The sequence below is a fragment of the Ptychodera flava genome, chromosome 12, assembly GCF_041260155.1.
Source record: "Ptychodera flava strain L36383 chromosome 12, AS_Pfla_20210202, whole genome shotgun sequence".
Taxonomy (NCBI): domain Eukaryota; kingdom Metazoa; phylum Hemichordata; class Enteropneusta; family Ptychoderidae; genus Ptychodera; species Ptychodera flava.
The window spans coordinates 6,786,143-6,801,223 of record NC_091939.1 but is presented as its reverse complement, the minus strand read 5'-3'; the positions used below and the strand labels follow the sequence as shown (position 1 = coordinate 6,801,223).

Below are 15,081 nucleotides of genomic sequence, written 5' to 3'. Positions count from 1 at the left end.
AGGCAGGCACATTTCCAAGTCTACTCAAAGCTCTGTGGAGAAGCTGTAAACATTTTACCAGCAAGGGATTACTCTTCATAATTGCAGTTCTGAATTTGCTGGTACTTGAACGTACATCCAGTTTTCAATGATCTTGCAAAGCAAATTGTCTGCCACAATTTCCACTTTATTAGATAAGTCAATGACGTTTGTTTCATGCTGATCAATATTCAAAACATTGATTTAGGTTTTTGAAATATCAAAATCACACTCACCGTTATTAATTACTTCAACTTGAACTTCTTATTAGCTCATATTTGGTATGTATATAAATACCAAAAAGAGCTTATATGGTGAGTCAGTGGCGTCTGTATGGCTGTATGTATGTGGGTATGTATGTGCGGATGTATGTCCGTCACACGCAAAAGCTCCCATACCGCCAAAGCTGCCATCTCAGTATTTGGTGTACAGGTAAACGCAGGGGTTGAGATGTGACATTGTTCAAATGAACATGTCAGTGTCAAAAATGTGCAAATGAGGTAAGAAAAAGGGAAATCCTGCAAATGTGCAGGAGTGGTGGCATGCCAGTGACTGAAACAGGCAACTCCACTGACCTGAGTCATTTCCTGTCACTGTTTATGAACTGTTACATATTAACAGACCTGCTCCACAGTAAGTGAGACTACCCACAATTCCCCTTGATTTGTGTGCTCAGACATTATTTACTAAAGGCTTCTTCAATTTTATTAGTTTCTGAACAATTTGAAACTTAGAATTTAATTTAAGGATTATTGGTACTGGTATGTACCAATTCTGATCAAATGTGAGCGACACCGTATCATTGCGTTATTTTATTCTTGATGATTTCATTAACAAAAGATTATTCAACAAAATTTAACTTGGTTGAAAAATGATTCAATCTGCAGGAGAAAGTTAAAAACACTCTTTTTTTGACACTTATTTGAAATCATTTGATATCACTATCAAATTTTACTAAAATCAAATTTGTTATAATTTCCCTATCGTCAGGTTGAACAAAAAACCGCCAAACATCGCTTTCCGGAAGAAAGACAAAGGCGGCATTAATCTGACAGCGACCTGTGCACAGTCGCAGCTGGACCTTGACACTGTGAAAACTATCTTGTCGGAATACAAGATCCACAATGCTGATGTGACACTGAGAGCAGATAGCACAGCAGACGACCTAATTGATGTCATCGAAGGAAACAGGTCTTTCATCCCATGTATCTATGTGCTAAATAAAATTGATCAAATATCTATTCCGGTGAGTTTTTTTAATTGTTGATGGTTTCATTTATTTTCATGCAATCTTTAATAGTTTGAATCATCTACATGTACAAAGTAGTTCAATGCCTGTTGTTTGGAACATACGTTTTGTACAATGTTCATTTTATTCTCCAAGTGGTTCTGTTTGTTTGTAGATTGATTGATTGAAAAAGAGACCTTTTTTTTAGAGAAGTGAAATAGAATGAATATTTATCAGTGTTCTCCCAAGATTTTTTTATAAGAGGGCGAAGATGTGGTGCAAAGCACCACATGCGACCGCGACAGCGGTCGCAGGGGGAGGTCAGGAGAGGGTGTCCCCCCTCCTGCCGTTGGAGCTTTTGAAAAACAGAGATTAAAATGGTGTTATTTGGTGGCACTTGGGGAGTTTTTTTTCAGATTTTTTTCGTATAAAAAACTCAAAGGAAAAGAAATCTGAGACAGTGTTCCATAACTTTTATTCAAGTTCACTGATTTCAATGAAGATTACATTTTTTGAAAACGAAAACATAGCGACAGACATACATTTATTCATCGATGTCAAAATTATCACCATAACACTTAAGGTTACGTGTTCTCAGCCTGATACACGTACACGTCCGACTTAGACTAAAAATAGGTCGTTTTGTTAGCTCATATTTGGTTTTATATATAAATACCAAAAAGAGCTTATATGATGACTGTATGTCTGTATATTTGTGGGTATGTGCAGATGTATGTCCGTCACACACAAAGGCTCCCATACCGCCAAAGCTACCATCTCAGTATTTGGTGTATAGGTAGATGTAGGGGTTGAGATGTGAATTTGTTCAAATGAACATATCAGTGTCAAAAATGTGCAAATGAGGTGAGAAAAAGGGAAATTCTGCATGTGTGCAGGAGTTACATGCCAGTAAGAAACAGGCAAACTCCACTTATCTTGAGTCATTTCCTGTCATTGTTTATGAACTGTTACATATTAACAGAACTGCCTAAACCATAGACAGTAGAGGGGTGGAAGACCGTCAGTAGAGGGGAGTTGTTTATGAATTGTTACATATTAACAGAACTGCCCAAACCATAGACAGTAGAGGGGAGGAAGACCGTCGGTAGAGGGGAGGAAGACCGTCTATGGTCAAACTAAGAGGGGCTAGCTGCCTTTCAGCTATGCATGTTGCTAAAGTTGACCTCCAGTACCTAAAGTTTCAGACCTTAATTACTTTTGTCATTCTTGTTTTTCTGGTTTAAATATTTCTTGTTGTTTTTCTGGTTGTACTGTGCAGAAATCATTGTCATAACATCAACGTACAATTTTCCTGCGCTGAACAGATAGAAACAACATTTATTGTTGATTTTTGCTAACCCATACTGGTATGTACCAATTCTGATCAAATTTGAGCGACACCGTATGTTTTGGGAAGGAATACACAAGCGAAATTCTAACCTCCTATAAAAACTTCAGTGTACTGTGCTGTCCTTGGTTACCCTCAAGCTCCTTGGCATGTTTACTCAGCTAAGTCGGTTACCTAATGCACGGTCCGTATGGAGGGACCATGGCTAACGTTACGGCCTGTGCCATGCAAATATGGCTGCCATCAATGAGTTGCACATGGGGTAGTGGTCTCGGATGACATCACAAACTCGCGAGATTTGCAAGATTGATGAGAATTACGATTGCAGCCTGCAGGATCGACGCTCACGCTTGCATTTTGCTTGTAAATCACTGTCAACTTTTTTTCCCCGTACATTTTATTGTTTTATTTTTCAAAAAAATGAATCTTTTTCATTTCTGGCAAGGGGGCGCTCGGAATTCACAAGAGGGCACCACGCCCTTGTTACCTTATTCAGGGAGAACACTGTTTATGTCTTTGTTGTGTGTGTGTGTGTGTGTGTGCCGATCTGTATATTTTCCAATCAAACACAGAGGGCCCTCATTTTAACAGCTCAACAGTGAAATAACCATTGACAAGTAAGCCAGCAATGTCTTCAAACATATTGGTATAATCAAATTTAGACACAAAGCTGTTCAGTAACTATAACCTTGTTTCTCACTCTAGGTCTATTACAATAATGATGTAGTCATGCTATGTTTTTATATTTAGGGTTTCTTGTAGTATACAAGATCTGAATCGATGTTAAAATAACAAAAATGGAAATTTTTACTCAGCAGGATGACAATAATATTAAAGTTCACTGTTCAGGACTACAATGCATAGATATGATCCTACCAATATTAATGGGTAGCACTTTCTACCGTACAGAGCATGACTGTCTATAAACAAATATTGGTGTGTCTGGTCTATATCAATGCACTCACCCAACAAAAAATTAATTCATAGTTCAGGATTTTATTACTCGATAGTCTTACAGTTTTCACACTTTTCTCTCAGGAATTGGATGTTATTTACAAGATTCCCCACTGTGTTCCGATATCTGCTCATCACAAATGGAACTTTGATGATCTTTTAGAGAAGATTTGGGAATATCTCAACCTAGTAAGAATGTAAGTGTTGAAGCCAATAAAGTGTCCGTAGTTTAGAAGTTTTAATGAAGCTGTATGTCTTCCCAATAGGGCTGTTTGCAAATGAAGTAATTTTTCTCTCATTATTCTGCAAAATAAATATTTGTTCAAAATTTAGATTACATTTTTTGAAATTACACTTGCAAGCATGATGATTACAAAATTTTAATGGTGACTTATAATGTAACAATGTACACTGAAAGACTTATCAACTGCTTAGATTCCAGACTTCAACAACTGCGACGCATACAACACTGACAAAATTTGTCTGAATTTCTAACAGCAGTGTCCGATGTTGTGTGCATGCAGCTATATATATAGTAAGAAACCTACAACTGCAAAAGCTTTATAGCTTGACAAAATTGAATTCTCAGCCACAGCAAATATAAATGATTGGCTTAAAATAAACACTTAACACAGTTTTCAAAGAATTTTTTTTGTAAGAAAATAATGATGAGGAGGTATTTGGGTATGGCACTATTAGTGATTATGATGCAGAAGGAATGTCGTTGGTTATCTTGCACCATTTTCAACAAAATTTCATTCAAAAAAGAGGGTTGGAAGGAATAATTCTTAAAGCCAACTTAGCTTTATCGTTTGTTGTTTTTCCAGTAGTTTTCTTCTCTATGTAAAACTAAGTTTCTTGTTCTACATTTCATGCAGAAATTATAAGTTTTCAACTTGTCAAAACAATCTCTACACATGCAATGTCAAATGTTATTGCTTAGGCCAAGAAAAAGAAAAAGTTTGTTTCTTATCCCAGAGATGTTTCAAAAATGAATCGGTGACGCAGTTTTTTTTACTGTGAAATTTTTTTAATTCTTCAATCAACAAGAACGCGGAAAAAACATGATAACAACATAGGAATGCACACAGAGATAAATGCACAGCAGTGTTGCTTTATTATTTTTGTATGGCAACAGTTCTGCAGTTTGACTTTTAGTTCAACAATGCACAGTTTTGATAGCGTAATATAACAGTGACATATGTGTACAGTTCTGAATGAATTATTAGTGTCAATTATTTTTTTTACAGTTCTGTTTTATACAGCACTGTGTTATGCACTATCATCGCGTATTTTTGCGTTTATTTTTTTATTCACTCTTGAGCAGAAAAGAAGGTTGACGCAGTGGGTCTGAATCGACGCGTGCGAGGAATAGAAACAAACTTTATTTTTCTTGGCCTAACAAGTGAATTTAAATCCAGACTAGAATTCATTTGTCAACATTACCATTGCATATTGTTAATAATATTTAATGTTTATTGGACTAATAGTTTGAATTTCTATGTATCCGGGAGAGAAGAACATGAAAATGTATTTTTTTTCCAGAAAAAAGTAATGAACATACCATAAAACATTATTAAAAACTGTCTTTTTAGCTTAGTCTGGCCTGATTTGCAGAATTCTCAGATGTTCTGATTCCTTGGTCATGTGATTTTCTGATCCATTTAGATGATTTTATCACTGTTACCTGATTCATTGATATTTACCATGCAACATCAACGTTTTGTTGTGACTTCATCATTCTCTACAGCAAAGTTTGAAATTGAAGTGAGCTCATCTGCTTGAGGTCCATACCGTTGTTGCACAGAATTGTCAAATAAGTGTTACTCTACCACAGGGATAAGAGCAGTTCTGCCCATTCCAGCTCAAATTTCTGTTTTTGCCGATGCCACTCTAGAAACGTGGCTTTGTTAATTAGTCCTTTTAAAAAACAGGCAAATACGGGAAAAATAGATAACAATTGTGTGCAGTGAAATGATTAATTTCAACAAATGTTGGAAGGAAAAAATGTCAACATTCATTATTACCTTCTCGTGTCTATTTATAGACAGAGAAGGTATTAGAGTTGAAAACCAATATGCTGCTGTCAAGAACTTCCGTCTGTCAAGACTTCCGTCTGTCAAGATCCGTTGACGTCATGCCATTGTGATGGGTCATATCATAAACTGGTGGGGGTGTTCATGGCTCAGGTTGAGGTGTGGGAGAACGATTTTGAGCTATGACAAAAATCAAAAGGGACTTAGCGGCATAGCCACAGTGTTAAGCCTTTCTCCAAGGTTTCTTAGTTGACTACAATCTATTACAGACTACCGAGCTGACGTTAGGGGTACTCACTTTGTGTTTGCTCACTCTGTGAGCGCCTAGTGTTTGGTACTGAGTGCGTGGATATCGCCTCATGGCCTCACGTGATCTGGGCCTGTTGCATAATCTGCAGAGATGATCATATGCCTCCGAGTCTGAAAACTGTCATTGTGTAAGCCTGTCGGCATTTTCCTTGCATTTTTTCTCATTTAATTTTGCAAAATATCGGCGAGTACCTCAATATTTCAAGATAACCCTTTCTTCCCAATCGTTTCCTGGAGTTTCAGAGTCATATGAACGAAAATGAGTGAAAGTTTTAGACAGGAAAATCGGACGTCGGCCATGTTCAATGTTTACAGTACAATCAGAAGTTTACGTGGAGGAATTAACTAACAAACACAGGAGTGTTCATGATGCCCGCCCTCTAGAGGCAGACCCTCCTATATGAAGTACCACATTTGATGCTTGTGGAAAGCTTGACCACACAATGGAGCATTTAAACTTTTAGAAAATGACAAACTGAATAAGAAGGTATTCAGAAAATGTCAAATACTGAGGAAAAATGCGCAAATATTCAAAATAAACAGGTTAACTGATTGGTCAGCTATAAAAAACAATGAAAATGTTTATGATCAAAAGTATTTGAGATGCGCACATTTTAACAAATACAGAAATTATTAACATTATAAATATAAGACCAAACTATTTTTTCAGGGATGGGACAGGTTGGAAATGAGGGGTGAGAGACAAAGGCACTCCTATTGCTGCATGTGGATGCAGCCACACCATTTCATTTACAGCATACTTATTCACTGTGTTGTGTTCAAGTTCCATATTGTACTGACTGTCATACAAGGATAACATAAGCAAATCAAATCAAATTAGAAAAGGATCAATGCTGTTGTGTGGATTTTGCTGAACATGGCTGATATTTCGCCCTATATATTTGGTATCCAGCAAAGGCATATTTTGATGTAAAGTCAAAATTAACACTACATTGCTGACAATATATTTTACCGTTTCTGCATGAATTTTTCTTTTTTAAATTATAGTATATTAGTACTTCAAACAGATCAACAGTTATCGTGATGTCAACCCATAATTTTACATCACAAAGACTGTAATTCTGCCAATTTTTTTTGTTTTTCAGTCATTTTATAAATTTTGCACTGCACAAGATGATTGAACAAATTGCAATGTTTGAATTTGTAAACTCAAAGAATAAAAATCCTTTGGTCACAAATTAAATTATTTTTTGAAAAGAAATTTACTCTTAAACACTTTTAGCATATATTCTTTACACGGTCATGTATTTCAAGGAAAATATGCCTATTTAAAAACAGTAATTTCTTCACTTTCAATTTTTTTTCAATACTATGACAATTATCAGCCATGAGGTTATACAAACACAAGACCAGATAAGCGTTTTTCATCATTTCCACAGGACTCTTTGGAAAATCCATTAAAAACAGTTAAAAGTGACTGGAAATGATCACTTGGTATACATTTAATTTACAGATGCCAGGTTGTGTATTTCACATGCACTCAGGTCAGTAAGGAAGTGCGTCATTACTATTTTGGACTGTTAATTCTTATTTCTGAATTGTTTAACTTTTTTCCACATTGAACTATCTTTAGGCAGTTTATACTGTAGCTTAGAATTTTTTTGATTGATGTATTTAATCATCTTTTGGGTTCTTTGGGTCCATATCCCACCTCATGCCCCTACATCATCAACTATTTACCAACAACTCCATGCCAACAACCAATTACCTGACCTGGCCACACATTAGAGAAGGTACAGCGTCATTGACGGTATTTTTTGATTGTTGTAACTGTCTCCTTTCTGGTTGCCCTAAACAGCTTATGGACAAGTTGTGAAAAGTGCAAAATGCTGTCGCTTATCTCGTCTGTAATGTTAAAAAGTACAATCATGTCCAACCCCTTTTGCAAAATTACACTGTCTGCCTATTAGTTATCCACTACAAAGTTGTATCTACTTGCTTCAATTCAGTTATGGGTACAGGACCACGATATCACTCTGAATTTCTACATCAATACACTCAAAAAAGACAAGTCCACTCTTCCTCAGATTCTCGACTTCTCAGTATTCCAAGAGTTTCAACAAAGACTTTGGTGAGAGAGCTTTCTCTCACGTTTGCCCTGCATTTTGGAACAAACTTCCTTGTGACCTTCGCCACTCGAACTCTGCCCTTTCCTTCCACCGTTCCCTCAAGACTTTTCTCTTTAAACAGTAGTTTAACCTTGTTCGTTAGCCCAGTCTCCATTCCCAGTGATTCAATATTGCCTCTGATATAATGTACTTTGTCATTATTGCACCTTGAGCTCTGTTCTCAGTGATCAGGCGTATTACAAATGTACTTTTTATTGTCACTATTATTATTATTATTATTTCACCTGATATGACAGTTACACAAAACCAAAGGGACAGCTGCCAGATTATGAATCACCAGTTGTTTTGAAAAACGGCCAATCATCAGTGGAAGATTTCTGTAACAATTTGCATAAAGCTATCATGAAGGAGTTCAAATACGCTCTGGTCTGGGGATCGTCTGTGAAACACAACCCTCAGAAAGTTGGCAAAGAACACACCCTGGATGATGAAGATGTGATACAGATTGTGAAGAAGTGAGTGAAATGTTGAGTAGTGTACATGTTGTACATTGCTTGGATACTGCTCAGCCATATTGATATTTAATATTATCCTAGGGGTATGTTTCATTTCATATGTCATAGAATGGCACTGATCTGCATAGTAATGCCATGTAAATTAAGAATTTGGCCAGTATTTGTTTGATATGATCAAAATTTGTAAAATTCCATTCTCCTAGGAATATTGAAAAAATGTTACGATTATTGAGTGACATTTATCATAGATACATGGTGGCGGTTTGGAATACTCCTGTGTGTACATGGAACAAACACATGACACTCTCTTTGCACACACATGGTACACAAGCGTGATGTGAAATTTAATGAATTTGTGCAAAGACAGTGGTGATTAAATGCAACAATCAGACTGGTATTTCAGCATCACAAGCCAATTCGTGATGTCAAACTTTTGCCAATACTCGGTCAATTTTTGTTTTCCAAATTCATCGTCCTCCAAAAATTGAATGTTAAATCTATTTTTTTTTTCACATTACAGAATCTAATAGGTGGAGGAGTATGATGATGTTTCGATGTGCTCATGCAAGAACTGTACCATTGATGTTGAAAAGACAAGTCACATTTCACCATTGTGCTTTGATACCAACATAAAATGCATGTGGTATTTGTAACTATGGAAACTTCATTTCACCAATGCTTGCCCAAGCTGATAATTCAGAACAACTGCTCACCATAGATACTGTCACCATAGATACGGTCACCATAGATACTGTCAAACAACTGCTGATTTTAAATCCCATTCATTATATTGTGATTTGTACAACCTAAAATAAGGATATTAAAATCGACAAAATTTCATGTATTATCCACTCTACAGTGTCAGTAATGATAAATTAATTGGAATAGACAGTTTTGATGTTCTTACATACACAAACCTTCTACCAAACATGTGTACAACTCACTTGTTTTTGAAGGTCTGTTAGGAACCATAGACAGGTAAATTTGGATGAAAGTGGCTACCGAGATATCTCTGATATGATGATTAAATTTCACGTGTGACAGCATCACAGAGACACTACACAAAATGTTTGTCATTTGGGTGCCCGTTAGGTTCAAGCAAGGCATCTGACATGTCTAATGAATGTTGCTGTGGAAATAAAATTTGCTCTAAGTCTGTAGCTTTATGAATATTGTAACTGTATGAAGGAAAGGAGTAAATTTCAACAAACTCTTGCTGATCATTACCCACAGATGCCTGACGAGTTAGTAACTGCAGTGTACATACACCCAAGCAAGACAAAGAGAATGAGAGCTTACATTACAAGCAAATTATATCGTTCATACAAAGAAACGGTTTGAACAACTGATTCATCGTTCATCTCTGCTAAAAGGTACCGTCAATATCTGGAATCTAGGTTGAATCAGATTTGAATGTTAGGTATCTGGATATCCATGTTGCATTTGATGTGGATATTAGGTATCTGGATATCCATGTTGCATTGGATGTGGATATTAGGTATCTGGATATCCATGTTGTATTGGATGTGGATATTAGGTATCTTGATATCCATGTTGCATTGGATGTGGATATTAGGTATCTGGATATCCATGTTGCATTGGATGTTGATGTTAGGTATCTGAATATCCATGTTGCATTAGATGTGGATATTAGTTATCTGGATATCCATGTTGCATTTGATGTGGATATTAGGTATCTGGATATCCATGTTGCATTGGATGTTGATATTAGTTATCTGGATATCCATGTTGCATTGGATGCAGATACTAGGTATCTGGATATCCATATTGCATTGGATGTGGATATTAGTTATCTGGATATCCATATTGCATTGGATGTGGATATTAGTTATCTGGATATCCATATTGCATTGGATGTGGATATTAGTTATCTGGATATCCATGTTGCATTTGATGTGGATATTAGGTATCTGGATATCCATGTTGCATTGGATGTGGATATTAGTTATCTGGATATCCATGTTGCATTGGATGCAGATACTAGGTATCTGGATATCCATATTGCATTGGATGTGGATATTAGTTATCTGGATATCCATATTGCATTGGATGTGGATATTAGTTATCTGGATATCCATGTTGCATTGGATGTGGATATTAGTTATCTGGATATCCATGTTGCATTGGATGTGGATATTAGGTATCTGGATATCCATGTTGCATTGGATGCGGATACTAGGTATCTGGATATCCATGTTGCATTGGATGTGGATATTAGCTATCTGGATATCCATGTTGCATTGGATGTGGATATTAGGTATCTGGATATCCATGTTGCATTGGATGTGGATATTAGTTATCTGGATATCCATGTTGCATTGGATGTGGATATTAGGTATCTGGATATCCATGTTGCATTGGATGTGGATATTAGTTATGTGGATATCCATGTTGCATTTGATGTGGATATTAGGTATCTGGATATCCATGTTGCATTGGATGTGGATATTAGTTATCTGGATATCCATGTTGCATTGGATGTTGATATTACTTATCTGGATATCCATGTTGCATTGGATGCGGATACTAGGTATCTGGATATCCATATTGCATTGGATATGGATATTAGTTATCTGGATATCCATATTGCATTGGATGTGGATATTAGTTATCTGGATATCCATATTGCATTGGATGCGGATACTAGGTATCTGGATATCCATGTTGCATTGGATGTTGATATTAGTTATCTTGATATCCATGTTGCATTGGATGTGGATATTAGGTATGTGGATATCCATGTTGCATTGGATGTTGATGTTAGGTATCTGGATATCAATGTTGCATTGGATGCGGATACTAGGTATCTTGATATAACCATGTTGCATTGGATGTGGATGTTAAGTATCTGGATATCCAAATTGAATCAGATACGGATATTAGGTATCTTGATATCCAGATTTAAATGCATATGGATATTACATATCTGTATATCTAGGTTGCATTAGATGTAGATACGAGATATGGGTGTTAGATATCTGGCTAGATATCTAGGTTGAATTGAATGTTGATATTATCAGTAGATATCTCGATATGCATGTTGCATTGGGTATGGATGTAAGAAAGCGGGGTAGCTAGGTTGAATGTTGATATTATCAGTACAGTAGACATCTGGATATGCATGTTGAATTGGGTATGGCTGTAAGATAGCGGGATATCTAGGTTGAATGTTGATATTATCAGTACAGTAGATATCTGGATATGCATGTTTGAATTTGGTATGGATGTAAGGTAGCGGGATATCTAGATTAAATGTTGACATTATCAGTACAGTAGATATCTGGATGTGCATGTTTAATTGGGTATAGATGTAAGATAGCGGGATAGCTAGGTTGAATGTTGATATTATCAGTACAGTAGATATCTGGATATGCATGTTGAATTGGGTATGGCTGTATTATAGCGGGATATCTAGGTTGAATGTTGATATTATCAGTACAGTAGATATCTGGATATGCATGTTGAATTGGGTATGGATGTAAGATAGCGGGATAGCTAGGTTGAATGTTGATATTATCAGTACAGTAGATATCTGGATGTGCATGTTTGAATTTGGTATGGATGTAAGATAGCGGGATATCTAGATTAAATGTTGACATTATCAGTACAGTAGATATCTGGATGTGCATGTTGAATTGGGTATGGATGTAAGATAGCGGGATATCTAGGTTGAATGTTGATATTATCAGTATAGTAGATATCTGGATATGCATTTTGAATTGGGTATGGATAAGATAGCTGGATTCAGGCTGAATCAGACGTGGATATTAGGAAATTGCAGTATTCACCACCTTCAAAACTTGAGTACACTACTGAATTTCTTTATGAACTTTCTGTATCTCCTCAAAGAGAGCTGCTGGAATCGTCAACTTTGAAAATATCAGTGCACATTCTTCGAGTCCTTCAGCATCTCTGCCAGTTGACAGTCTCCCACTGACTTGTCTTCACAATCTTGGTTTTAAATGTAAGACTTTCAGGTCTCTTTCTGGATCTTCAGGATTCTTGCATGAAAATATTTTTAACCTCAGCTCTGCCGTCAGAGACTCAGAGCTGTTGGTATAGGTAGGTTGATTGTGATGTCAGTGGTCCTCCATGAAACCTTTTATGTGCAAAGCACTCAGGATGACTAAACTTCAATTTTGTTCACATGATTAGGGAATTTGCGTACGCAGATTTGTTTGGCTGATTTTCTCATGTTTCATCAAACATTTTCTCAGATGTAGCTTTTGATGAGCAGCTTCTTGGAGGATGTCATAAATTCTGTAAACAAGCAAAATCTGCATGTTCAAATATTTTTTGAATTTCTCCTTTTTTCCGTAATGTTTTTTTCAAAACTCTGCTTCTCTGAAACAGTCTATTAGCAATAAAGTTTGGTTCATAAGTTTGCAGTCATGACCTTTTTCACTACTTTCAAGTGATGATGAAATCTGCATAAAATTTTTGCTAGTTTTCACTTTTTGCCAAAACATCTTTTTCTCGGGTGGCTTTGTAATTTGACAGATAGCTTTGTAGTGAGGTTGCCATCTCATAAAACTGCAAAACATGTTAATGGTATTATTCGAAACATTGTTCTATGCACTTTTGCTGTCAAATTTCTCTGTTTACTCAACACTTATCTTTTCTAGTTTCACACAAACAAGAATGCGAAAATATGTTTCTTGCAACAAGTTTCATAAGAAGTGTGCACAAAGTGGATACCTGAAGGCTAGTCTGTTGTCTCCTACTCAGATTTACATATTTGATGTTTGAACTCCTTGTAAAATGTGACAAACCTATTCAGAAAAAGATATAGGTCGTTATGTATACACAGGATGTGAGGATGGATACCCCAATGGAGTAGAGGAATCTATAATACGCCAAGCTGCTTGATGAGATACTTGTGGCAACTTAAAGGGCATGATCGTGACCCATCAGGTTGTGTCTCAGCTCAAAATGAATTAATTAATGGTTATGACCATTAATTCATTTTCGCAGTGGTTTCATTTATCGTGTCTAAAACCGGGGTCGAATATATGCACGGTTACACATTCATTCAGTATCTTTTCAACATGTCAAACAATATAAGTAGTATCTCGTATGAAACAAAATTCGTGAAAAATGGCAGACTTTGTCCCTTTCATCATGTGTTAAAAGATAATATTTTGGTATTCCAGAACTTCATGAAGAGGATAGTAAGATCACGGAATATGGCGAAAAAAATCATGAGTTTTATGGACCATCGTAGTGCTAATTCCCTGAAGATAGGATCATATGGAGCTTGCTCATTATTAATAGTGTTATTGAAGAATGAAATGGAACTTTTTTTGCTGTCTTTATTTGTCGTTTTCATATTAGTTTTGTTGATATGAAAGAGAGAAGGGGCAACAGTTTAGGGCAGATTGTGTAGCAGTGCAGGAAGTTGTAATATTTCACTGAGTTGATGTCATGAAAGGCCAATGATAAACTTAATGTTCTAGTACAAGTACCCACAACAACGACAACATCGAAATAATAAAATAACTAGTACATTTTATTTTTAGCTCATGTGTTCACACATTTGAGCTTAGGTCGTACCGTTGTCTGTCTGTCTATGTGTCTGTTGAGGCAATATCTCAAGAACAGCTTATCGGATAGGAATCTGGTACATACATACCTTTTGGGACTGGCAAGAACTGAGTCGTTTTTACCTTCTCGTGTCTATTTATAGACAGAGAAGGTATTAGAGTTGAAAAACCAGTTTGCTGGTGTCAACTACTTCCGTCTGTCAAGACTTCCGTCTGTCAAGATCCGTTGACGTCATGCCATTGTGATGGGTCATATCATAAACTGGTAGGGGTGTTCATGGTTCAGGTTGAGGTGCAAGAGAACGATTTTGAGCTGTGACAAAAATCAAAAGGGACTTAGCGGCATAGCCACAGTGTTAAGCCTTTCTCCAAGGTTCTTACTTGACTACGATCTATTACAGACTACTGAGCTGACGTTAGGGGTACTCACTTTGTGTTTGCTCACTCTGTGTTTGCTAGTGTTTGGTACTGAGTTGCGTGGATATCCCCTCATGGCCTCACGTGATATGGGCCTGTTGCTTAATCTGCAGATGATCATATGCCTCTGAGTCTGAAAACGGTCATTGTGTAAGCCTGTCGGCATTTTCCTTGCTTTTTTTCTCATTAAATTTTGCAAAATATCGGCGAGTACCTCAATATTTCAAGATAACTCTTTCTTCCCAATCGTTTCCTGGAGTTTCAGAGTCATATGAACGAAAATGAGTGAAAGTTTTAGACAGGACAAGTCATCGTTGATGACACAGTCCCCACTTGTTAATGGGTACTTTGATTACATGTCCTAAGAGGATAGAGTCCTCTTCATTAATTGAGACATGCCCAAGTTTTGGCTAAGGACACGAAAAAATTGTAACAAAATGGCTGCCATGCAGCCATATTGGGTCATATTAAGAAACAAATTGACATACATATGTATGACAAAGGTTAATGTCCTTGTACCAACTTTGAATAAAATCGGTTAAGATATGCCTTAGAGTATTATGGCCCTCGACAGGAAAAAATCGTAATAAAATGGCCGCAAG

At 36.5% G+C, this 15,081-nt stretch overlaps 2 protein-coding genes across 3 annotated transcripts in view; both read left to right on the top strand.

Moving 5' to 3' along the window:
* The window catches only part of LOC139144829 (developmentally-regulated GTP-binding protein 1), a 17,974-nt gene extending 8,632 nt beyond the window's left edge, over positions 1–9,342 (top strand). Inside the window, exons 7-10 of one of the 2 annotated variants that reach the window (XM_070715621.1) lie at positions 1,009–1,264; positions 3,633–3,745; positions 8,280–8,498; positions 9,019–9,342. In XM_070715621.1, the coding sequence (XP_070571722.1) occupies positions 1,009–1,264; positions 3,633–3,745; positions 8,280–8,498; positions 9,019–9,025 (595 nt within the window). In that variant the 3' untranslated portion in view covers positions 9,026–9,342. Of the gene's footprint in view, positions 1–1,008; positions 1,265–3,632; positions 3,746–8,279; positions 8,503–9,018 lie in introns of those variants that run through there. The other variant, XM_070715622.1, reaches the window with a different exon arrangement.
* Positions 9,343–9,427: 85 nt separating this feature from the next.
* On the top strand, positions 9,428–12,529 carry LOC139146012 (uncharacterized). The gene is made up of 3 exons (XM_070717460.1): positions 9,428–9,454; positions 9,896–11,322; positions 12,517–12,529. The coding sequence occupies exons 1-3, from the start codon at positions 9,428–9,430 to the stop codon at positions 12,527–12,529; spliced, it is 1,467 nt and encodes a 488-aa protein (XP_070573561.1).
* Positions 12,530–15,081: the final 2,552 nt, after the last annotated feature.

Bases quoted from the DNA above. Each gene is read 5' to 3' on its own strand.
- LOC139146012 (XM_070717460.1), top strand. From the start codon at position 9,428: ATGTGTACAACTCACTTGTTTTTGAAG. The intron at 9,455-9,895 runs GTCTGTTAGGAA...TCTGGAATCTAG, and splicing joins CAACTCACTTGTTTTTGAAG to GTTGAATCAGATTTGAATGT.